This window comes from Lissotriton helveticus, chromosome 6, assembly GCF_964261635.1.
Source record: "Lissotriton helveticus chromosome 6, aLisHel1.1, whole genome shotgun sequence".
Lineage (NCBI taxonomy): Eukaryota > Metazoa > Chordata > Amphibia > Caudata > Salamandridae > Lissotriton > Lissotriton helveticus.
This window is the reverse complement of record NC_136067.1, coordinates 485,848,356-485,873,165: the sequence shown is the minus strand read 5'-3', so window position 1 is coordinate 485,873,165 and position 24,810 is coordinate 485,848,356. Positions and strand designations below refer to the sequence as shown.

The window sequence follows — 24,810 nt, the reverse complement described above, 5'->3', positions numbered from 1 at the left end:
AGCATTAAACAAGGGTGTATGTGACAAATTTCTGAAAAAGGCCCCTTAATAATACTGATTAGTCTAAACGAAAAACGGTGCAAGCTTCACGAATTTGCATATTTTACCTTCAGCCCCTGTGAATACTGAAAAAATAAAATTAACTCATTCATATATTGCCTGTTATGTGATTCCAATAAGCCATGCCTTCTAGGAGTAATTCACAGGGATTTCCTTAGTGTACGCATGGATGGAACTAGCATAAATATATCCGCTAGGTTTCACAAGAAAAACTCTTACACGATTTCGAGTTGATTTCTACACAAAACTTATATGCTGGTTTTGTATGATACTGAATAGCGTGTGCTCTTCCACACTTCAGAGACTAACCATTTAGTAAAAGAAAACAGATTATAGAACCAGCTGAACAACTTTGCTGGCAGCTTGGAACAGAAAATGGCTTATATTAAAGTAACTTACCAAGTGGCAAACGACGGCCCCGGACCCCAGAGGGCGATCGACGGCGGAACCGGACAGTAGAGGGACCTGCCGTTGATGACGAGGCCGAGAGGCGAGACGACTCTGACGGGGCAGCCGTGCTGAGAGAAGCTTCATGCGGCGCTCCCGCCCAGACTTCGGCTTCAGGCGTCGCAGTATGTGGAGTCATGGTGCTCGCCCAGACACCACATACAAATAAGAAGCGGGACCGTCCCGGACATCTGCCGCGAACAGGAATTATACGTTTTAAACCCCGAAGGCATCGCACACTGTTCCTGACGCAAAGCGTCAAAAAAGGGGGCCTGAAAACAAGCCAGAGAACCGCTCACTCCGGATACGCGTTGCACGCGGAAAAGAAGGAAACTGATGTCAGATTGCCGGGAGGGACTTATATGACCTTGCTGACGTCACATACGTGAATGATGTCAGGGTGGCGTCGTGTGGCGCCACCCCCCGGCGTGCAGAGATGCTGCTGCAAAAAATTCCCACATCCAGTCTGTCCCCTGGGGATATTCTAAGTTAATGAATCTGCAGCTAGATGTCTATCAGATTGTTGGTTTGTGGATCCAGTGGGTATGCATACATCAGATTTCTTGAGCTACGATTTTGGTCTCTTGTAGAAGGATAATGTTGCCCCTCAATATGTAGGAATAATCTATTTTATTTTAAAAGGATGATTTAGCTCTTTTGTGTTCAACGACAGTATTTTTAAAGCTTATTTTGTGGCACAGTGAGCTATCTAAGAAAGATGGGTGGGTGGCCTTCAGATTCTAGATAATACAGTGGTGTCTGACATTCCGAAAATCTAAAGCACTCTTTGCTAGTTAAGTTCTTTGTGTTAAGTTGAATGCATTGTGGATCATCTTTGTCATACTAGATGCACACATATAGAATACAGTCGGAACAGCATTGAAGGATACACTCTTTAAATGCCATAATGTTGAAACAAGAAAGAGTTAGTCAAAATAAAGAGGAAAAAATGCTATGAAGAGAAAATGACATATTGAAACAAGAAAGAAAAAGAAAACAAAAGATAAAAAGAAAGAAAAATAAACATTCTTTTGCCCCTCCCGTCAACTCAAACATTGAATAGAGGAACAATGGTGATCCCAAAAAGCCACATCTACAACAGTCCTCATCAACTGTAATGACATTTTTTTTAAATCTGACTAGCATATTCATTAAAATGTTGTTAAGACCCTATAAGATAACCTTTATTGTAACTTTGTGCCACACATCTAAAGGACGAAAGTACACAAAAAAGTGATGGATGGAATGCTTGAATTAATCTCAGCTACTGGTAATTACTTGGGCAGCATCCTAATCCATTGCTACTTTGCCCACCATGCCGCCTCAGTTTGGATCCAGCTATATGCAAATCAATCTTGCCCCTGCTCAAATCGGAACAGTCCAGCCAGAACTGCCAAGCCAGGTCCTCCTGAACTGAAACACATGCAACCCAGGACAGGTTTCACCATAGTTAGGGGCTCATCAGCCAGAAACAGCTTGGTTTCAGTAGTGGCATAGTGTGCGCAGAATCCACTAAAGGAAGCACACTAACTAATCTTGAAAAGTAAAACTTGAGAAGTAAAGATTCACAGTGACTTCAAATCAGGTTCTCATGAGAAGGAAGCAAGCTTTGGGTGTTATTCCAGAGTTGATTTTATTTTGCTTCTTTTGCATTTATGAGCTAAAGTGTACTCTTCAATGCTTCTTTATAAGCAGCCTAATTGTTGTTAGTGCATGAATTTTAGGAGTAAATGTTGCCCATTAATTGTGAAAAGGGCAACCGCTCTCTTCATAATTGAAATACATGCTGCCAGATGACCAACGGAGCTCCCTGAGTTCCTAAGAAGTGAGACTCATTTTCATGAGAACAAAAAGAGGCTGATTTTAGATTTCTAATAAACTTGAGCTTAATGGAAGACGCTTGACATTTTATCTTAGGCTGTTGTCTAGGCTTAAAAGCTAGGGAGAATTAAAATAAGTCTTTGTCTTTCAGATATGGGTCTCATTACAGGTGTCCACATAGCTTCGCCACAGAAAATGAAAAATGTATACAGCACATACATTTGGGTAACATGAAGACATTTTGGGCTTGTAGGCTCACCTGTTGGTATGCTGGCGAATTATAGAACGGAAACCACAGTAATTAGGCGCCATTCCAACACTCTCTAGATGCAATTATCATCTTCTAATATTTATTTTTTCTTCAAAAAAGCCTCTGCTCTTCCACCTGAGCACATACAAACATGTTGTGTGCCATTCTAAAGTGGGCAGAAAAAAATACAGAAGCTTGTGCATCAGAATAGAATTTCTGTTACTATGACCAATACATCCTTTAGCCTAGAGACTGTTTCAGAGTTGGGATCAGGGAAATAAACAACATTCTTTAAAAAGAAAAAACTCTACAGTATACATAACCTTTATCTATTGCTGCCAGTTTCAGAACACCTTCTCATAATATCCTCCTGAAAGTCAACCAACACTGCTACCACCTCCAGAAATTCTGATGGAAGCTTAATTGTTTAATTAACACTGTTAACAGTGTCACACCACTGCTTCACCGTAATTCAGAAAAAGTCCTGAACGGGATCCCGGAGTACCGACCCCTTGGCAGCAGCAGGGCAATCGAATAGTGTAAGATTTGATTTACTGATTAGCTGCCATTTTCCAATTTCCTCATTATGGGTTCGTGGCATACTGATGAAATCTTGAACTTTTTCCATCTCTATCTTGGAAATTGCTTCCACCCGTTTAAATACCGAGGCCTCTGCAGCTTGAAATATTGTGCTGTAAAGGTCTGCTTTAGTGTTTAGGTTCTTGGAACTATTTTCAAATGCTCTCACCCTTACTTAACATTGTCCGCTTATACAGAGAGCATGCGATTTCATCCGTGCCCTATCACCTTTGCATATACTGGACATTTCTGTCTCATTTATGCTAGGCATCTCCTTTCCGCCGTTCACACTTCAAAACAAGCAATGGCCGCGCAGCAGTACAGCCACACGGCAGGGAAAGTGGCAGCAGGGGGAGGGGGCATGGACGATTCCCTTTCGGGAGCGTGCGACCATATGGCGCCACCATATGGCGCTGCGCGCTCCCGAAAGGAAATCACCAAGATGTGCACGCATTGCATTGCAACGCGTGCACGTGTTTGCCCCCAAAGCTGTGGCGATGGCTACAGGTCTCTGTCCTATGCAACGCATGCGTATTGCATAGGTCGAGACCTAAAAACGAATTTGATTTACATAATATGTGCCTTAAAACATTAAATAACATTTGCTGGTTAGACGACTGAATAGAAACCATCCTCGCATATGTAGAATGTGATTCCTCTAGAAACTAGAAGTTTATGTAATGTGTGCACTAATGTTACATGTATATTTCATTAAATGTAGTTCTTAGCCATACTTACACATGGTATGCCACATGTAAAATGGATCTATTGTACTGAGATTTTACATTTACGTGTGTTTAAATGTGCACACACATGTTAAATGTGCACCATTGAGTTAATACTTTAAGTTGCCTGTTCCCCGTACTACATAAAATACTGCTTTCCATTTTCTAATAACATGACACTTCTTGCAAGTATTCACATGCATTGCTAGTTTGAGAATAGATACATTACTGTACGAGTGATAGGAAGAGAGAGCCTGGGAAGAAGACCATGGACAGCCCGAACATTAACTGAAAGGCCTATTCAGAAATGTTACCTCCTAGCCTGAGTGAGAAAGGACGATGTCGTTCCCATGTGGGATACTTTGTGAATGTTGCAGTCTGCAACGTGAAAATGGAGAAAGACAATGGACCCTTGGTGATGCGAACAGAGGAGTGTTACCTGGACGATTTTAGGGTGGATGATTGGAGTCTACACTGTCTGAGGTTACTGCACTTTTCCCTGGACTTTGAGAGGGCTAGACCTCTGTGTTTCCTTCTCACCCTTGCTGAGTGTGGCTTAGGTTAACACTTACTTCCAAGACACAAGAAGACTCTTGATCGAGCTTCTGCAATGCTGACACCTTCCTACTTAAAATATTCCTGCTTTGTTCTATTTTTCCTTCATAGAATTTCCTGATTTTTTAGATTTTTTACATTCCAGAACCATCCTCTTAGCTTGGACTCTAATTTAGGTAATTTAGACTTACTCATGAATAGATGAGAAAACCTGAGACTCTTCTCTGTGCGTCAGATACTTTTGTTACTCTTTTGTATTGCTGTGATTGAGCTCCCTGTTTGCTTGACACTGGTCCACCTAAACTTCCTTAGGAGTTTAGGCTTCCCAGTAGTTATTCTGTCTTTTTATAGCATGGTGGTAAGAGCTGTGTACCTTGTTGATTGTCAATTTGTAATACATCTTCTCAATCATAGCTACTGATTCCTAGTCCTTATTGTGTAGCCAAATGGGTTACAGTGTTAATTGAAATTGTTTGATGTAACTCCTGTCACCTCTCATTCGGGGAGAAAGGTCCATCGGTGGACCATTGGTAAGACAGTGGGCTCAGAGCACTGGATCACTTTTGGATCACTTGATAAGTAATGTAGAGCGCATTGAAGGATATTCTTCTGGCCATGGGTAACTAGTAACGCTTGAGGGCAGGGGTAATATGATCCGGTTTACTTTGAGGACTTCTGTAGCTGCAGTGCTCTGTATTCTCAGAATTTTGTTATTTGAGTTTTGAGTTAGTCTGACATATAGTCATTTTCATAATCCAGTTTTGTTATCACTAACCCCAGTGTTGCCTGTAACGTTAATGAGGCCTAAGTAGGGATAAATTCACCATTGGATTCTCACTGTGCACAATGAGTTTCCTGTCACTTTGTTGACTTGGAATTTAAATTAGAGGTTGGAGTCTATAATCACACCACAACTTGTCACTTCAGTTGAAGTGGTATAAGGCTGCTCCAGTTCTTCGGACAAATAAGCTAAGAATTGTAATTGTGTGATGATACACTAGTTAGTATTTCAGTTTTTAGTGAGCTTAGTTTGAGATGATTGTCTAGCCTCCATTGTTCCACAGTTAATCGGCATTCACCATTTTGACCATACGAGCCGTGCATTCTGACCTAGGGTAGGGTGCAATGCTCATCCCCCTGGTACAGTCTCAGGATGGAGCAAAGTCTGATAATCCAGTCTTCGAAAGGCTGCACCTGGCAGTGATTAATAAACACACATGCACTGGTGTCTGTGTGATGTTGCGGCATCATCCAGCTGTTGAGAATGAGCATGAGGCTACTCTATGCCCTCTTAACGCAGCAGGCCTACCTACAATTGAGGGCAGCTGACAATAGTGGTACTGACCATCCCTGGTTACTTTCAGCAGAGTCATCTGAATTTTGTTGAAGAAGCCATCCAGTGATTGATGTCAAATAGGTTCCAACTACAATCCTATATCAACAAGAAGCATTCTGGTAGGTGATGCTTGAGTTTGTGACACCATTAAAATGGAAATCAACCTCACTGCTGTGGCACATAAAACAAATAAGAAAGCATGTATTGAAATGTATTATATCATTGTCTACGCACTGCAAACCCAAGAATTAAGGCTCAGCTTGATATGTATATTATTCATGGCAAACTCCTTAGCTTCATGGTACAAACCATAAGCATTATTTTATCAGTCTGATATGCCTCAATTAAGCTAATATGTATTTCTCATTGTATAACATGTATGAGGCGTATCTGCCTTTGGCTGACTGCTAGATAGAAAATGACACAAGTTTCAGGTAATTATTTTACGAGTAGCTTTTTCTTTTCATCTTTGAAGATAAAAGCGGGAATTGCTCTTTAAACATATTCAAATTATAACAAGGAAGAAAACCACCAGGTAGTGCATTGTGTGACATTAGAGAAAACCCAAAAGTATCTGATGTCTTGCAGAATATAAGAATGCCATCTCATGGATGCACAGCGACGGTTGAGTAGGTGAATTAAACTACATAAATTGATTGATTCAATGTATATTCACTTACTAATTTTCCTATTTGTTATTTCGACATTTCAATCACTCATTCTTTCACTGGCATTGCAATTAAGCTACTCCAGAGGCCTCCTGTGACATCTGGAGCACTACCAATACCTGAGTGCAGTTGCACCTGCGGTGAATGCTCAGCGCTAAGCCAGGCTATGGAGTCTCTCATTCGCTACTGGTTGATTACTTTAAGCCTTTGTTAGCTGAAATAACGTCTCTTGCTAAAGAATAGACTCGAGGGGGCAGCTGGTAAGCTCCTTTAACAGACTAGGGCATAGGAGCACCAGTCAGATGCAATCATCCCCTTAAGTGCCTACTCTTAATGCAGGGTCCTACTTGATCTGAAACTTTACTCTGCTTACTCAGATCTTTTAGTCCTCTGCATATATTAAAGGTATACAAAAAATCTTTAACATGTTAGTCTTCATTTTCTTTAACTTACTGGCAGCTTGTGCAGGGTGCTGCATCTGATCCAGTCATATGGCATGTTGGAGAGATACTGCAGAGCGTTTTGAAAGCCCAGGCAAGAATGTATTCAAAGAATCACATATTTTTGTTACGCGGTGGTGGTTATCAGTTAAAATGTAGCTATCTGATGACACACAGTATAACTATGGGAACATAATGCACGTCCTAATTTTGATAACAAAGCGCAATGGCATTGGAATGATATAGTTCCATTTATCTTATGATACACTCTACTACAATGGGCTCAGACACAGAAGCAGTGTGTTTCTACAAAACCAAATTACTACAGTATATCTTGTTAATAAAAAGAACAGCTTTCTGATGAGACGCGGGGCTGTGGCAGTGGGTTAATTATCTTGGGTTTTGTGTGTGTATGTGTTTATCAGTTAAAATGTAGCTATGGGTTTTGTGTGTGTATGTGTTTCAGGGAAACATACACTACCTACCTCTGCCCATGCTGTAGATGTTTCATTAGGGATGTCTGTATTGCTGTTCACTGTGCTGTAATTGCTCTCTGCATGTGAAGAAAACTTCACGGCTGCTGCCCATGCTGCATCTGGCCCCCTTCTGTGAAGAAGCCGTACACTTGCTGCCCTTTGTGCTGTAATCAGTTCTTTTTATTTTAGAGAAACCTGCTTTGCTGCTCTGCATGCTGTGTGTGTTTGCTAGTGAAGACTGATGTATTCTTTTCATCACACAAAAGCCAAAATAAACAGTTTTGTCAATTGTACTTCTTTGACACTTATATGGTACTTTCCAAGCCTTTAAGAATTCTGAGTGGACAGGTAAACATCAACTCTGTTATAAATGGTTGAGAGTCTTGGTTGTTGTGCTGGCTTGGGAAGATAGGTCAGTTGAGGGAGTGGATTGCAAGTATGATGTAATCATGTTGCAGAAAGTATGATGCAGTAAAGTAATAGATTGGGAATGTGGCGAAAGTGACCAGACTAGAGCCTTTGAGGCCGAGACCCTTTGGGGAGTCCCTGGTGAGGGAACATCCTGCATAGGACTCTCATGGTGATCACAGCAGTTTGGTCACTTGGTTAACCTGAGGTTAGTGAACAGGGTGGAGGTCATGATCAGACCTGGTTTCTTTATTTTTGTGTAAGTGTGTGGGGGCAGACGCATTTCCTTAGGCCAGGCACAAACACAAAAGGCCATTTTGACTTGCAGATCAGGAGCCCCCACGGATTCCTGTCCCCCGATTATTTTACAGCACCTCATTGAGGTTGTTACCCCATCAATCAATGCCATTATTAATGAATCCCTTAATTCTGGCACTGTCCCTGCTGAATGGAAGAAGGCCATAGTTAAGCCCCTCATGAAGAAACCAAATAAATCCCCAACTGATTTATCCAACATGCGCCCAATCTCCCTTCTCCCAGCACTTGGCAAAATCACCGAGCAGTTAGTCCACGAGGAACAAAAAATTTTTGTGGAAAACAAACGCATTCTGCATCCACAGCAATCCGGCTTTCGCCCGGGCCACTCCACAGAAACTGCACTCATCGAATTGTCGGATACCATTAAGTTCTTGCAGGATGAGGGCAGACAAGCTGTGCTCATCCTGCTCGACTTAACCGCGGCCTTCGACACCATCTCTCATACCATTCTCATTAACAGAATGCGTGAGATTGGTGTCGCGGGTTCCGCTCTGGCCTGGATAGTTTCATTCCTATCCAATCGATCGCAAACTGTCTCCTTAGGCCCCTTTCTTTCTGGCGAAAGACCCACCACCTCAGGTGTGCCCCAGGGATCAATACTGAGCCCTCTCTTCTTTAATATATATATGGCTCCCCTTCTTACGTTGATTGAATCCCATGGGATCCTCGTGACTTCTTACGCTGACGACACTCAGCTTGTCGTCACTATTGACAAAAGACACCCCGACGCTGCCCTTAGATTTCAAAATTGCCTCTCCCAAGTTTTTTCCTGGCTTAACCTGAATCATCTTAAATGTAACAGTGCCAAAACTGAAATAATACCCCTAGGCAAAGGCATCCTCTTCTCCCCTAAAGACTGGTGGCCTCATAACTCCGAAGCACCCCCGAGTGCGGTCACCTCAGCCCGCAATCTTGGAGTCCAATTTGACTCGTCCCTTAGCTTCGACGAGCATGTGCGCATTACTGCGGGGCGCTGTTTCAGCCTGATCAGGCAGCTAAAGAAATTTTTTGACTTTCTGCCCATCTCAGCCAGGAAATCAGTAGCGGTGGCTCTTATTCTCTCCCGGCTGGATTATTGTAATGGCCTCCTAGCAGGCATAAAGAAATCTTCCCTTAAGAAATTGCAAAGTGTTCAACACGCAGCGGCCAGGCTTGTTCTGAAACTCCCCCGCAGGTCCTCGGCCTCTGCAGCCCTTAACACTCTTCATTGGCTGCCCCTCCATAAGAGAATTCTTTTTAAGCTCCTTGTCACGGTGTTCAAATCTACCAGGAATACCGGCCCATCTTACCTGACCAAGCGCTTTCTGCGCTACATTCCAACTCGTTGCCTGAGGTCCTCAGGAGCTAATTTAATTACTGTACCCAGAATTAAACTAAAAACTAAAGGTGGAAAAACTTTTGCTTTTTTTTTGGCTGCCAAGGCATGGAATTGTCTCCCCCCCAACCTTAGGCATGCCCCCTCAGAAAGCCTTTTTAGGAAACTCCTGAAGACCTGGATCTTCTCTCAGTCTGACTCATCGGTCCTCGCAGCTATCTGATCCTTGTTCTCCATTGCTGGTTCTCTGTGGGCTCAGCGCCAAGATGCTCCTTCCGGAGCGATAGTCGCGCTATACAAATTTTAATAAATATCAAATATCAAATGGTGGGGTCACATTCTTGTCATCAAACAGTCTGATTTCACCAATGTCTGGTTGTGCTTGCTAACTTTCAAGAACTTTTAAAAAAAGTACCCTTTTGATCTATTCCACATCTTTTGCTTTGGCCTCGCTAAGCTCAATGTATCCTCAACCAGACTTGATACCTGATTAAGTACTGGATCTTACTAAACAGATCCCTAGGTCTTCACAATTTGCAAAAAAATCACGAAATCAGCACTTTTGTAAAAATGCTGCAATTTTTACAAAAGTGCCTGCACAATAGGTACAAAAATAAAATAAAATAACTGGTGTTCACCCTCTCTTTACTGGCTCTGTGCTGCCACTGAGCCATTAAAGGGAGGGTGAGCAACAGGCAGGCTGCAGAGGCGATACATTCCTCTGTTGCCTGTCTTTGAAATGCACCTCACCCCCTTCTGAGCAAATAGCCTGCAGGCCACCTCACACCTTTGTGTGCCCCCTGAGGACCCTGCAGGCCATTCAAAAGCAAAAGTCTGCAGTATTATTGTGGCTGGCACATATTTTGCCCACTGCAAAAATACTGCAAATATTTTGGCCTCAAATTTTGCTTTATTTGGCTGTGAAATTTGACACCTAAAGCTGCAAAATCTTGGGAGCTCTGACTAAAAAAGAGAATTCCCTTAAAAAATGTAAAATTGAATCACTACCCCAGAAGTCTCTGCATTACTACCTGATATTAAGATGAATGATTTTATTTCTGGCCCTCTAACCTCATGATGGTATTAACAAGGATGGGAGAGGATGTGGTCTGAGGGCTAGACTGCCGACTACGGAGCTGGGAAACCAAGGTTCGAGCCTCGGGGTCGCGTCCACATCTTGTGATTCTGGGCAAATCACTTAATCTCCCCGTGCCTACCAAAAAAAAAAAAAAATTGAATGTGTCCTTGTGTAACGTAACTGGTGCTCATGTAGAGCGCTCCAATATCTTCGGGTCGAGTTTGCGCTATATAAATCTGCAAAAAAAAAAAAACAAGGACAGAAGGACTGTAGCATATATTGTCAGTAGCATATATTGTCAATAACATTATAGCCGGTGTGATGTGCATTCTTGAAAGACGACATCATATGCACTGTAGGTAAATCACCCAACGGAATCCATATAACAATTGTGTTACTTTCAAAGCAATTCCTTGCACCTTTGATCACTTCAACATAATTTGGTGACTTCAAATAAAAAATGAGATCATGAAATTATTGAGACAGCCAAGGAAAATCTGCTTAGGTATTTGCAATTTCATCCATTGCGCCTACTGAGTCTGCTCTTAACCGTGGTACAACCTTTAACTCATCTTAGTTTCCAGAAACAAATCACAATGGCTTCCCAAACGTGAGATTGTCAACTGTAGGATATTAAGACAATTCGGCCCTTGTTACATTTTCATGCCGTCAAATGCACAATGCACAGTCATGTCCGGTGACGTTTGCATTATAGTTGTTCTCTTTATATAGATCATCCACTGCATGCTTTACTTCCACTACAATCGATTCTTTATTCGTCTGTTATGGTCTTGCTACACTTTATTTAGACTGTCAATGTTGGTTATCAAATGTGATAAATTTTCAATGTAATTTTCTGTGTACTATTTTCTCAAATGTGTGAAAGATCTTTCTCTAATTTATGTGATTTCCTCCAACCTCATCAACGTACCAGACATTCAGCCACCCGGGTCTGCTGGTATGTCACTGGCTCCCCATGCTCACCTCCCTCTTTCAGATCTTTTAGCTTCTTGGGTTAAAAACTCTGGAATGGACCGACAGTTTTGTGAGGTACTACCTTAGTCTGTGTTTAAATTACGCCTGATAAGGATCATATTTTGAACTTGGATTTCTTAGACCGATTGATAACCCTTCTATGAAGTTGATGGCTTGTGTATGTCTGACAACATATTTAAGATCCAGTTTGAATTGTGTGCAGTCTGCGTGTGTGCTACAAGCACTATATACATTCAAATAAATAAACACCGTGTGTAATACGCATCCCAAACATACATCCAGGAATGCAAACTACATTTGAGACTATACTAATGAGGCAGAGTGCCAATCCGAAGACTCATTAGTGCTATCAGTTATTCATCTGGCCAACCTTTGCATACGTGAGGCAGAGAAAACTGTCAGCCTATTTGTACTACGTTAGTGGGCCATGGTTTTAGAACCATGCTGATCTGCATTCTCAGGTTTTTATAGGAAACACTTTTATATCAGAAGACAGTCATACAATCTGAAAGAATAAGCTCAACAAAGTTCATGGTATGCAATTGAAGCCTGACCTGCGACAATCATTAACAACATGAAGAAGATACATTAAAGGTAGTTACACAATTTTGCTTCTCACAGGGGAAATACATACAGCTGAAACTCAGTGTGATAGATCAAAGATCATGTAGATGCTGTAAGAGGAACCATCGTTTAAAAAACTCGGAGATCCAAACCATGAGCTCTACCCACTGGATTACCCTCACATCCAGTATAGTGGCACAATATCAGTACGCTAGAAACAGTCAACTTGAAAACAGAACAAAAAAGACAACAAGATGGCCAACTATTTTTAGAAAACTATGTATAAAGCAAACATTCTGATCAAATAACAGGCTATTTCAATAAGATTACTTCGTTATCCATACTGTTTACACCAATGTTATTAGTAAGATCGTAGTCTTTGCAGGACATTTCTAACATCAGCGCTTATTAGTGAAAAATGGTGCACCATGTTAACCATGTTCAATCTGTGAGCTTGCCATTTCTTCCCCAAAAAATTGTTTGTTGTTACACAACTCAAGAAGTTGTACAATAACTTTAGCGTATTGTAGAAAAAAGGCCCTTTAAGCATTCAATACTGTGACCATTATTTCCACTGAAATAGCACACTGTTCATTTTCACTAGGTTCCCTCGGTTAATGCAACTCTATTGTTACTTTGATCAGTGAAGTATTTTATCTGATACATATTTTTGTGTTTGTCCTTTTCCTAACATTATTTAGGTGCATAATCAAACGACGAGACTTGAGCTTCAGCTTCTTGAACATTCTCTATCCACAAACAAATTAGAAAAGCAACTATCAGATCAGACCAATGACATCTCACAGCTGCAAGACAAGAACAGGTAATTGTAGTTCCTAATGTAATGTTTATGAACAACTATGTACGAACGGATGACCATAAGAGAAACCTTGTGCACATATCTACTGATTACTGTACAAAGGAAGGAGAAGATGGGAATCCTAATCTCCCTTTCTTTCCACCACCAAGGCAAGAACCTTGAGTTCACTTCTCTACTCTGTCAGAAAGACTATGTCAGACTTTTATAGCTCAGAGGTCGAAACATTTCTTGACTGCTCCAGGTCATATATTACTAGAGTATGTAATTAAATAATACATAATCACCCACATTCATATGCACACAGGTAAAGTCTCAGAACTGCTTGGGATGGATACAGCTATGAATCTGAGGCATGTAGCTACAATGATAAAGGAAAGATTAGAATTACTAGAAGGCGTTATATAAATAAATGATATTAACAGCTATAACTAATGGGACAGTACCAGTGGTTTTAACACTTTGGGGTTTGTAAGTCACTTTCGTAAGTGAGGGAAACATACCATCTAGAAAAGGCTACAAGAAATCATAAGGTGAGCAACAACTGAATACCCATTAAGTGAATGTGCTCCATTAAACATAACAAACACAAGGAGATGATGAACAGAGCACTGAAACTTTTCAGACACTCACCTCCTTGTATTTGTTGTGTTTGCCCTAGGTTGGCAGGGTATGCCCAGACGTGGGTTCCTTGCTCACTTTGCCATTGGATTCAAGCTAGCCTGGCTGATGATGGGTGTTACTCCGGAACTGGTCCCAGGATGCTTGTTTCCGGTCCAGGGAAGGCCTGGCTTGGCAGTTCGGGCTGGACTGCTCCCATGAGGAACAGGGTCAAGACTGATTTGCATATGGCTGGGTCTGAACTGGGGTGGCCAAGTGAACTAAAGAACGATGATGGATTCAACCCAGATCTGTGACTGGGGGTGAGTGTATGAAAGGTTTCAACGCTCTGTCCATCATCTCCTTGCATTTGCTCCATTAAACATAAACCATCTTTACATTGCCTTACAAAAGAATTTATTGAGAGTAAGTTGTCTGCATGATGAACTCACAAAATTGAAAATATTCTGCTTCATACACAGGCACCTCATCACCACAGCAAAACAGCCTCCTATAAACACATGAAAGTGGCCTACAACAAAACAAGTATAGGAGCCTTTATCAAAAGCAGTACTCTGTTGAAAACGATCAGTCGTTGTATTAGCTAGACCCACCACTACTCCATTTAACTGACAAGCGCAACACCACCAAGTAATTTTCCACTGAAAACATAGACAAAATCAGATCTGATATTGTAATCACAAAGCAAGCTACCATTGTTCATCCTATCATACCACGAAACATACTCATATGGACCAACTTCCAGATGATTTCCACTTCAGACACTACTGACATGCTGGCCACCTTCTACAATCATGTAATCATACTCACAAAAAGCATGTGCACCCCTCGTCAGAATATTGAATACCTCTCTTGCACAAAGTAATTTCCCAATTGGTCTGGAAACAGCCAAGTCCTCCACACTGCCAAATGAAGTAAACTGCCAAATCAAGCTAACAAGATTACCACTAATAACTTTACATTTATTATTAGTGACTCTTGACATCCTATGGTTTTACTACCCATTGTTTCTCCAAGTACAGCTATGCAGAGTGCTAAGCATTGCCTAGATTATAGCCAACTAAGTGACTCGTTGGCTAAAGCCTTCGAAGATAAAATCAGGACCATAGTAAGCAATTTGAGCTCGCCGACACTGGTGGGGGCTTCCCCCTCAGTCTCTGAGTTGGAGTCCGGGAAAGCCCAGCTGGACAATTTCTCTGTTCCTTCCTTTGAGGAATTCTGCTCTTTCGCGGATGGGGTAGCGTCTGGCTCTCCCCTTGATGTGCTTCCTCATAAATTTTGGAAACTGTTCAGGGATGAACTTCTTCCTCCTCTTTTTGCTATTTGCGGCCAGTCCTTTGGTACTGCCCAAGTTCCAGCTAATTGGAAGCTTGCGGTTGTATCTCCACTACTTAAAAAGGAATCTTTGGACCCCTTGAGTCCCGCAAGCTATCGTCCCATATCACTCCTCCCTTTTCCGATCAAAATCATGGAAAAAATGGTAACCAAACAGCTGTCCAGCTTCCTGGAGACCAATGACTGCCTGGACTCGGCGCAGTTCGGTTTCAGACCGGCTCACGGAACGGAATCAGCCTTGGTGACTGTACTGAATGACCTTCGCTCGCGTGCCGACCAAGGTCGAGCAGCATTTCTTGTGCTGCTCGACATGTCGGCAGCGTTCGATACGGTCAGCCATGCCATCTTGATCAGGAGGCTGGAGGACGCTGGGGTGACTGGTTTGGCCCTGGAGTGGCTGGCTTCGTACCTTGCCAACAGACATCAGGTAGTCGCACTGCCCCCTTTTAAGTCTTCCATCAAAAGGGTTGAGCAAGGTGTGCCACAGGGCTCGGCCGTCAGCCCCATCCTTTTTAATCTTTACCTCCGCCCCCTGATCAAGCTTATTAAATCTTTTGGCATTACAGTCACCAATTATGCCGATGACACGCAACTTATCTTCTCCTTTGAGGGTAAGAATGCAGTGCCACAGGAGTCTTTCCATCATTGTACGATCAGTACGGCAGAATGGCTGGGCAATAACTCCTTACAGTTTAATAGTTCTAAAACTGAGGTGCTCTATTGCTAAGCAGATCGTATCCCTCGCCCTCTCCCGCATAACTTCTGGACGGCAGCCTGTCAGGGCACGACATCTGCGGCTGAATCCGTTCGAAATTTGGGAGTGATGATGGACTCCAACCTTCAACTTGACAGTTTTGTAAACAAAACCGTATCCACCTGCATGGCGCTATTGCGCACCTTACGGAAGATCCTCCCTCTGCTCCCAACCAGCGCCAGACCAGAGGTAGTGCGGAGCATAATCTTAAGCAGACTAGACTATTGCAACGCACTGCTACTGGGGGCCCCTGCCACTTTGCTGGGCAAACTGCAGCGGGTGCAGAATTTTGCCGCAAAATCGGCCCTCTCTCGCAGACGCTATGATTCTTCCTCAGCGGCGCTCAAGGAGCTTCACTGGCTGCCCATATCTCAACGTGTGGAATTTAAGGCTTTGTGCCTGGTCTTCCGGGCCCTTCATGATCTGGGTCCGTCTTCTTTACGAGAGATGTTTTCTTGGTACACTCCCCTCCGAACCCTTCGTTCTGCCTCAGCCTTTTTAGTGGCAGTCCCTAAAGTCCGGAGGTCACGGATGGGTGGTCGCTCTTTTGGCCACGTAGCATCCAGGTTGTGGAATACGCTGCCTCTTGCTCTTCGGAGTATGGGAGACCTCTCCATCTTCAAAAAAGGATTAAAAACTCATCTCTTTCCAAGAACAATTTAGATGGCTCAATGTAATGTCTTCTCGTGTCAGGTCATGAAAGATCATAGCGCCAGGATACCCGCCGGGTGACAGTCGCGCTCTACAAGTATGCCTTACATACATTACATACATACATATAAACGAAATATTTATATTTCCTTGTAATGACATTTTCAACAATAGACATTTTTAGAGTTTTGCTTAAAAATTGAATCTTTGTTTAGGATAGAAGCAATCACCTACGAATACTAAGTGTACGAGAAACGTCACGTGCAAAAAGTGGATCCATTGGGTCCTATGTATCACATGATGAGCTGTGCCTTCCAAAAGCTTTTAACAGATTCGAAATTGTGCCCAAGTCTTTTCAAGCACTTGAGGCGACATCTTGCATGCCTGGGTCAAACGCAGTTCTCTGTCAAATTAAGCTCCAAAGTGTCCCAGGCAGAGAATACTCTTAAAACATATGCAAGATGGGAGGTCTTAAATGTAATCAATTTCAATTTCCCTTAAACCATTACACTCCAATTAAAATAGAATCTTGTGAACATGTTTCAAGTAGGCGTATGCCTAGAAACAGGAGTATGAAAGGCAATATGGCTGGGAGGCTAAAGAAAGTGTAAAGTGAAGAAGAAACTAAGTATAGAATCAAAAGAAGCTTCCCCTCACTGCAAGAGCTATATCTATCCATGAAGAGCGCACAAGGATGCAACATGTGCCAATATTATCTAATAATTCAGAAAAGGGGGTGGTGATGAACAGAGTGCCTGAATTAAGCAGACCACTCTTACCCAGTCCAAAGATCAGGGCTTGATCCATCACCGTTTTTTAGCTCACTGCACCATCCCAGCTCAGAACTTGGCTATATGCAAATTAGTCTGTTCCTGTCCCAGTGCATGATGGGAACAGGGCAAACCAAACTACCAAGCCAATTCTTATACTGGGAAGGAAACAAGCTTCCGGGGACCGGTTTCTGCCATTTCAGGCGTCGTCGGCCCGGCTTGCTTGAATCCTGATGGTGCAATGAGCAAGGGACTCACATCTGAGTATACCCTTCCACGCTTATGGTGGACAAAATGATTCAGAAAAGGGGGTGGTGATGAACAGAGTGCCTGAATTAAGCAGACCACTCTTACCCAGTCCAAAGATCAGGGCTTGATCCATCACCGTTTTTTAGCTCACTGCACCATCCCAGCTCAGAACTTGGCTATATGCAAATTAGTCTGTTCCTGTCCCAGTGCATGATGGGAACAGGGCAAACCAAACTACCAAGCCAATTCTTATACTGGGAAGGAAACAAGCTTCCGGGGACCGGTTTCTGCCATTTCAGGCTTCGTCGGCCCGGCTTGCTTGAATCCTGATGGTGCAATGAGCAAGGGACTCACATCTGAGTATACCCTTCCACGCTTATGGTGGACAAAATGATTCAGAAAAGGGGGTGGTGATGAACAGAGTGCCTGAATTAAGCAGACCACTCTTACCCAGTCCAAAGATCAGGGCTTGATCCATCACCGTTTTTTAGCTCACTGCACCATCCCAGCTCAGAACTTGGCTATATGCAAATTAGTCTGTTCCTGTCCCAGCAAGCCGGGCCGACGACGCCTGAAATGGCAGAAACCGGTCCCCAGAAGCTTGTTTCCTTCCCAGTATAAGAATTGGCTTGGTAGTTTGGTTTGCCCTGTTCCCATCATGCACTGGGACAGGAACAGACTAATTTGCATATAGCCAAGTTCTGAGCTGGGATGGTGCAGTGAGCTAAAAAACGGTGATGGATCAAGCCCTGATCTTTGGACTGGGTAAGAGTGGTCTGCTTAATTCAGACACTCTGTTCATCACCACCCCCTTTTCTGAATCGTAATATTATCTAATAGACAAGGAAAGCAAACAATATCTGATGATTGAAATTAGGTGACTGAAATCAACGAGGAACAAAGGTTGAAAACCCGATCACTATTCTGTGTTTTTACAGGGATAACAGAAGTTCAACGACCACATACTTTATGTAAAATACACTAACACACCGCTATATTGCAAAACTGTAAACCACACAAAGGCACTCAAAGTATTCCAAACCTTATTGCAAATGTCAATGATTGCCAATATTATGCGGGAAACTATTAAAGCATAGAAAATAAATGGTAATAAACATTCTGAAAATGATTATTATTAATTTGATTGACTAATTTAAAGAACTCTTCGAAAGATCACTTTGCATGTTAATATTAACAGTGGAATGAAATTGCTGCAAACACGAAAATGCCTGAATAAGGATGCTGATGAAAAGTAAGATGCAGTTACCCTTACACATTCTTTCTCCAAGTACAGCTTTGCAGCTGAAAAATAGGTGCTTGGTATCTTTACTTGTCATGACAAACTGCAAAGTTAAATCAGGGTTTTCTACTCCGTGCCCTGTGATTTGACGCGTGTCAAGTTTCCATAATAAAACTGTATGTGACCATGACCTTTTAGTTGGCAATTTGATGATGACACGCATATGTCTCTACTCATATGCTGTTTTTCTCTTTCATATGACACTTTAAGGGTGGAACAAAACTCTCAAGCTCTAGCAGAGCTAGAGCACACCATCTAGCTCGCCCAAAGCAATGTGCCCTGTGTAACTCAACATAAGCAGTAGTTAGCATTTAAATGCCACAATATGAAAAGGCAGCATCCGACCAGGTCTGCATTGAACTCAAAGTGTACAATCTGATGTGCACAAATGCATCATGTAGGCAAGAGTTCTTGACAGAACCGAATGTGGTGCCGGGTTCAAAGAAATCTTTATACATTACTACCATATAGGTGGGGGAGGAAGGTAAACAGCTTTTTTTTAACATGACCACAAGTTGAGAATGGTCTCTTTTCAAAAACTGAAAATTCACCAGTGCTGTTCTAAACAGCTAATCTGGGAAGATGATCCTATCGGACTTCAGCATCTGCTGATTCCTCCTCCTGGGCTCCCTTATTAGCGGGTGTCAAAATATCCTCCAGTAATATCCGGGAACTATGGACAGTGAAATGGCTTAAACATTCAATGAAAAATGCAAAGATAAACAAGGACGGGGTGGTCTGGTTATTCCAGCATTGAAGACGATGGTATGCATGTGATAATATTCGTGTTTAAAAAATAAAATCACCATTGTTGTGCACTCCGAGAGATGTACTTTAATGCTAAATTCGGACACTGGTATGGTAAAACAAACAAAGCTAAGTGTGTATAGAAATATAACATAAGACTTATTTTGGTACACTTTTCATACTGAAAAATAGATCATATTTTCTAACTTCCAAGTCCTTGTCTGCACTCCAAAGAACGTTATGTTTTTCATCTCTAAAAGTAATTGTTTGATATGAGCACTATGTAAACACGCTTTCGGATATTCAATTTCCGTTTCCACATGAAATTCTGCTCTGTCAACTAAACTACACAAATATTCTTAATGGAGGGGGCTTAAGAGCAGTAACTATGTTTTCCCTAATGATCAATAGAGGAAATACCATCTGCTTGCATGAAACAATAAATGTGCCAAAGTTCAGAGGTTCTTCCGCTGGAGTAGGATAAAAAGCATTTCCACAGCATCACTGTCTCGCTTTATCTGCACATCCTTTCTGCTAGACCCTGGTACAACACTAAACTGACTATGGTAATCAGTTATAAAAAGGTTCTTGTGGGAAATCTATGCAAAGTGTGAGCTAAAGTATAAATATAGTACAATGTATTAACATTACACCTCGGACCTCGAAAATGTTTTAGAGTAGTTTTATTTATTGAGGACATAATGATAAGATATGCAGTATTTTTCCCTCTATGAAAGGGAAGTTTCTTTTAATTAGGAAGCATACAGTTTACCAGATGCTGTCCGTACACAGCATTTTTCTTCTTTACCACTTCCCCCAATAAAAGTGGAAATGTCGTGAGCTAGAGAGGAGAGATGTAAAGATTGGTCCAATGCATACATTGTCCAGTATTCTAATGTATGTATTAAAATGGCTCGATGTACTGTTTATTTTTATGACACAGAGTTTACTAATAATATTACTTCCGTTCTCCAAGAGCATACTTTCACATCAATTTATTAAATATCCTGCTACTCTGTCTTTCTTACTAAACCCAAAGGGTTTCTGCTTTTACTTCTGACAGTGACCGGGTTCTCAGTGAAGCAGCAATGCATCAGTATGGAATAGTGCAAATCCATTAAGGAGATATCTAAGCGGTACTGAAGGAGTAGCATATTAAAATACGTTTCTTTTATCTAAATCCAAAATACACCAATTTTCAAGGAGCAAGAAATGCATTAGAATTAGTAACCTAGTGATCTGCACCACTGAAGACTTGTTAAGATCACCTGTATTCTAATAAATGGAGTGAGCTTACAGCATTGTCATTAAAAGAGCAAGGTAACAACAGGTGACTGCCATATGTTGACAGATTTGTCGAATGGATGAAAACATCCATTAGATGACATAAATGATGCCCTGTAATATCAATTGATCCAATAAACGTACATTAAACAGTGTTGGGACATCATACACCACCTTTTCAAAGTGTAACCAGAGCCTCGGTGCTACTGCATAGGACTTACAGTAATGCCTATGGTTATTTTTACAGCCCAAGCCAAGTTTAGTTTTTTTTAATGTATTTGGGAAGTTGTGCTGGTTTTCTTCCCTACATTCTTAACACATCAGTGGCATTCTTGACCAAAGTAAAGGGGCTGGGATGGCACAAATCCGCATAGAGACTACTATTCTCCAGCCTGGCTAATGTGTAGTTATAGTAAACTGTCTGCAAGGTCAACCTTAATGTATACATGGCACGCTGAGAACACATTAATGTAAAAAGCTTTGTATTGGTGTAAACTGAAGCTGTGTCCCTTTTAAATTGCAGTCCATTAGAGATACTTTTAGATCACTCTATTTTGGAAGACAATGAAAGGATAATGTTTTTCATGCAGACAACTAAGGGCTGAACATAGGCAGCATTCTTAGACATGCAATCAAGCCGATCCTATGGCGTGCATGGGTAGTCTCATCTGTATTTGGAGAATGTCAAGAATAAAGTATTCCAAATTGGCTGACTTTTGTTAGTGTCTTTAATGGCTGCACTTAATCCCACTTCCACAACATCCAGCACACACATACTTGGAACTCATAACCCCACTTACCATTTAACAGTACACAAATCAGGACTTGCCACAAAACCATGCTTTTTCTTCCTTCAGTAAATACATACGTTCTAATTGTGTTATTCATTTGCTTGCTTTCGTTTTTCCTCTAAATTTGAATTTAAATGCAATCTACCTGAAATAGGTCCAACTTTTGTATCAACACGGAAGATCATCATACCAACACACTATGTAACTGGAAATCAAGAGAGTCAAAAAAGAAAGGACTCACAAACATATAATTAGAAATGTCTTAACTATTTTGGCATCTAGGTATGTCCCAATCTCTTTTCGATTCTAGAAAAACCTACAAAGCATACCTTGTTCTTGAAGTGTATGGCTCCCGCACCTGTGAAGTGTTTCCAACATCCATCTTGAACAATAACTGAACATTTCATACTCAACAGTTGAACTGTAAACTCTTAACTATTGCAAATTACATACCCTTTGGAAACATTTGTATAAGTACAATGCACCTCATATAATATCTGTATCCTTGTGATGTAGCAACTATATTCCTTTATGATAAACGTATATCATACAAAACAACTGAATAAAATCCAGTAATCTCAATATCCTCTTTCTTTTAAGACTTTGGTACTTTTGAAACAATTGGTAATTTATTGTTTTCAGTTTACAACCCACAGACAATGCCATAAGAAAATATTTAATTGATAACATGTCTTAATAGCTACATAATGTGGCATGGTAATTTGATTACCTACCTTAAAACCTATGCTAAGTCATTAGATTTCTCTGCATATACTCCTCTCCTGTCTAGTAGGTAAACGCAGGACTATGCAGTCTTTCATTCTTAAGGAACAATTGTTACAGGAGCACAGTACATGTTTTTAAAGTAATGCTATTTGCAAAATTGTAGTTTCGTGACAAACATGTCCAATTGTCATGCAGTTGTTTCTAGTTATTCAAAAGTTAAATCCAAGAAGGACACATTTCATAAAATAAATAACTTAAAACATGACAGTAATTGGGTGGATAGGTAGGCCGAGATATGTTTTATAATGGAGTCATGAAGGCGAGGCTGTCACGAAATAAAAGACAAAAAGAATAAAAACAATCAAAGTTATAGATGAGCTGGAGAAAGGCAGATGCAGTTACCTACAAAAGTGGAAGCAAGGCATATGCTTGCCACACACTGCAAGCACTTTCAAAGGAACACAAATTAAGCACTTTGCAAAGAGTGTGTTACACTATGCAAAACATGACAGGACTACGAAAGCAATAGAGAAACAGGCTAAGGTAATCAGAGCGATTTGTGCTTAAATTGTACAAAAAAGTTTAAATACCATTTAATACAGATGTGTAAAGGGTTGAATAGCCCTAGGATGTCATCTAAGTTGATAAACACCTCTTTAGGTTATTGCTGGGAGGTAGACGTTTTACTGACATATGCAAAGCGTTCTAAGGAAAGAGAAATGAAAACTGAAGCACTAAGAGACTCCAGCACTTAAATACATTTAATAGTAACACTGTACATAAACTGCAAAGTTCTGTTTTCAGACATTGAATAAGTTGGCCATTGGGCTGCTATGTCAGAGTGCAAAAAATGTGACATAGGGCCTGATTTAGAGTTTGGTGGATGGGTTACTCTGTCACAAACGTAACAGATATGCAGTCCGCCCTATTACAAGTGCCATAGGATATATTGGACTCATGATACAGTGGACAGGTTATCCGTCACATGTGTGACGGAGTAACCCGGTCCACCAAACTCTAAATTGGCCCCAAATTTGGATAATCAGTAAAGGAGGTTAATCTAGCAGGTGGCTGCATAAGTTCAATTGTGAAGCCAAATGCAAAATCACACATTTATGGCAAGTAAATCCTGAAGCTGACGAGCCGTATGCAATGGGAGGTGAGGGCCTAGAGTGCTGACGTTCAAAATCCCTATTTGCTGGATCAACCACTGCCATATCTGTTCAGACTTCCTTTTTATTTTATAAGACCCTACTCAACGCCCTGGTCAAAAGCAAACATGGAAATATAGCAAAAGCATCCTCCAGCCTTTTGCAGTATTTTTTCCACTTTCACATCATCAACTTTGCGACATGCTTCCCCAAGCCACTGCCACTTCCAGCTGTTGCTTTATAGCAGGTCTCTAATTAAAATTCTTGACTTATGCAAAACGGTCAATGACACATTCTCTTCCTCACTCTGCAGATAAACTTATACCTGCTCATTATGCTTAGTGATCCTACATTTCCTGGCCACCTGCAAGTGCCCATGAACTGCATTCAGATTCCACACCCCCACCCAGATCTCTCACATTGCAACACTTTCCTATATTATTGTCATATTTGAATTTGTATCGGTCACCTAGCAGAGTACACAATACTTGCCATTTCAGAACGCCCACGAACCATCATCAACAGAAGCAAATCAACCATTAGGCCCTTATAATTATGATCAGATTTTGGCACTATGAGCCACTATTAACTAAATTAGTGGCTACACTATCATGCTAAATCATCAGGAAAATTCCTGTGGAAGGTTGCAACATTGCAAAGTTTATTCCTGTTGGGCATGGAATAGATGGCAATTATACTATGTGTGGTCTGTGTGGTACCAAGCTTTTTGGCTTGTATAAGCTGTATTTAATATCAGTAAGAACCCTCAACGAAAACTCTTCAGTTCAGAATTCTGTCTGGAAATATATGCATAAAGAGCCAAGCCAACAGCAGGCTTTTTCTGATAGAAGTAAAGTGAAAGACTGGATTTAGTCTCATATTCAATGGGGCTAAAACAGAGGAAATCCTTGTGCTTGCAAAGCAAGTCTCAAAGGACAATGGCCAGATACTGGGCTTACTTCTTCATAATGGCCTCACCTTACGGACAACAGAAGCACTCTATTGTACTTTTGGGTATCTCACCATGCTGTAGCCCTAGACAGTAAGGCTATCTGTGGCTGGTTTTTCTGTCACTAGTTGAAAAACGTATCATAGAGACTCTGTAACTGTCTGGTTTCTGCACTTCTGTAGCAAAGCTCTATCAAGAGAGCAGGCCGCACAGACTATAAGAGCAAAACCCTGTTAGGACCTGGGCATAACATTACATAATGGCCACACACATGACATTTGACTGCTTGCCTGTACCCTCCAGTAAACAGCTCAATTACAAAACGCTACCTATATTCCAAAAGGTTTTTTCGTAATAATGTTGACTAACTTGCTTGGTAAAACATGATTATTATAGGTCACTAAGTAACATGTAAACTTCTTATTCATGTTCATTATTCTTACTGGTCTTTTGTTTAAACTTTTATAGCAAGTGAGGATCTTCATGAACCCACATCAAACAGGAGCTATGATGAAAAACACAGTCATGAGAGCAGTCTGAAGTACAATTGATTATGATACAAGGAATCACAATATGCAATAGAAAACATCTCTGATCTTCATTGGCTAACCATGTATTTGTATTACAGA

At 41.3% G+C, this 24,810-nt stretch overlaps 2 protein-coding genes across 3 annotated transcripts in view; one reads left to right on the top strand and one right to left on the bottom strand.

The window, feature by feature from the left end:
• MCPH1 (microcephalin 1) overlaps positions 1–24,810 on the bottom strand; it is a 1,654,378-nt gene that overhangs the window by 547,034 nt on the left and 1,082,534 nt on the right. The gene's annotated exons all lie outside the window — the stretch shown is intronic.
• The window catches only part of ANGPT2 (angiopoietin 2), a 190,159-nt gene that overhangs the window by 103,808 nt on the left and 61,541 nt on the right, over positions 1–24,810 (top strand). Inside the window, exon 3 of the mRNA XM_078647931.1 lies at positions 12,738–12,859. Within this exon, the coding sequence (XP_078504057.1) occupies positions 12,738–12,859 (122 nt within the window). The remainder of the gene's footprint in view (positions 1–12,737; positions 12,860–24,810) is intronic.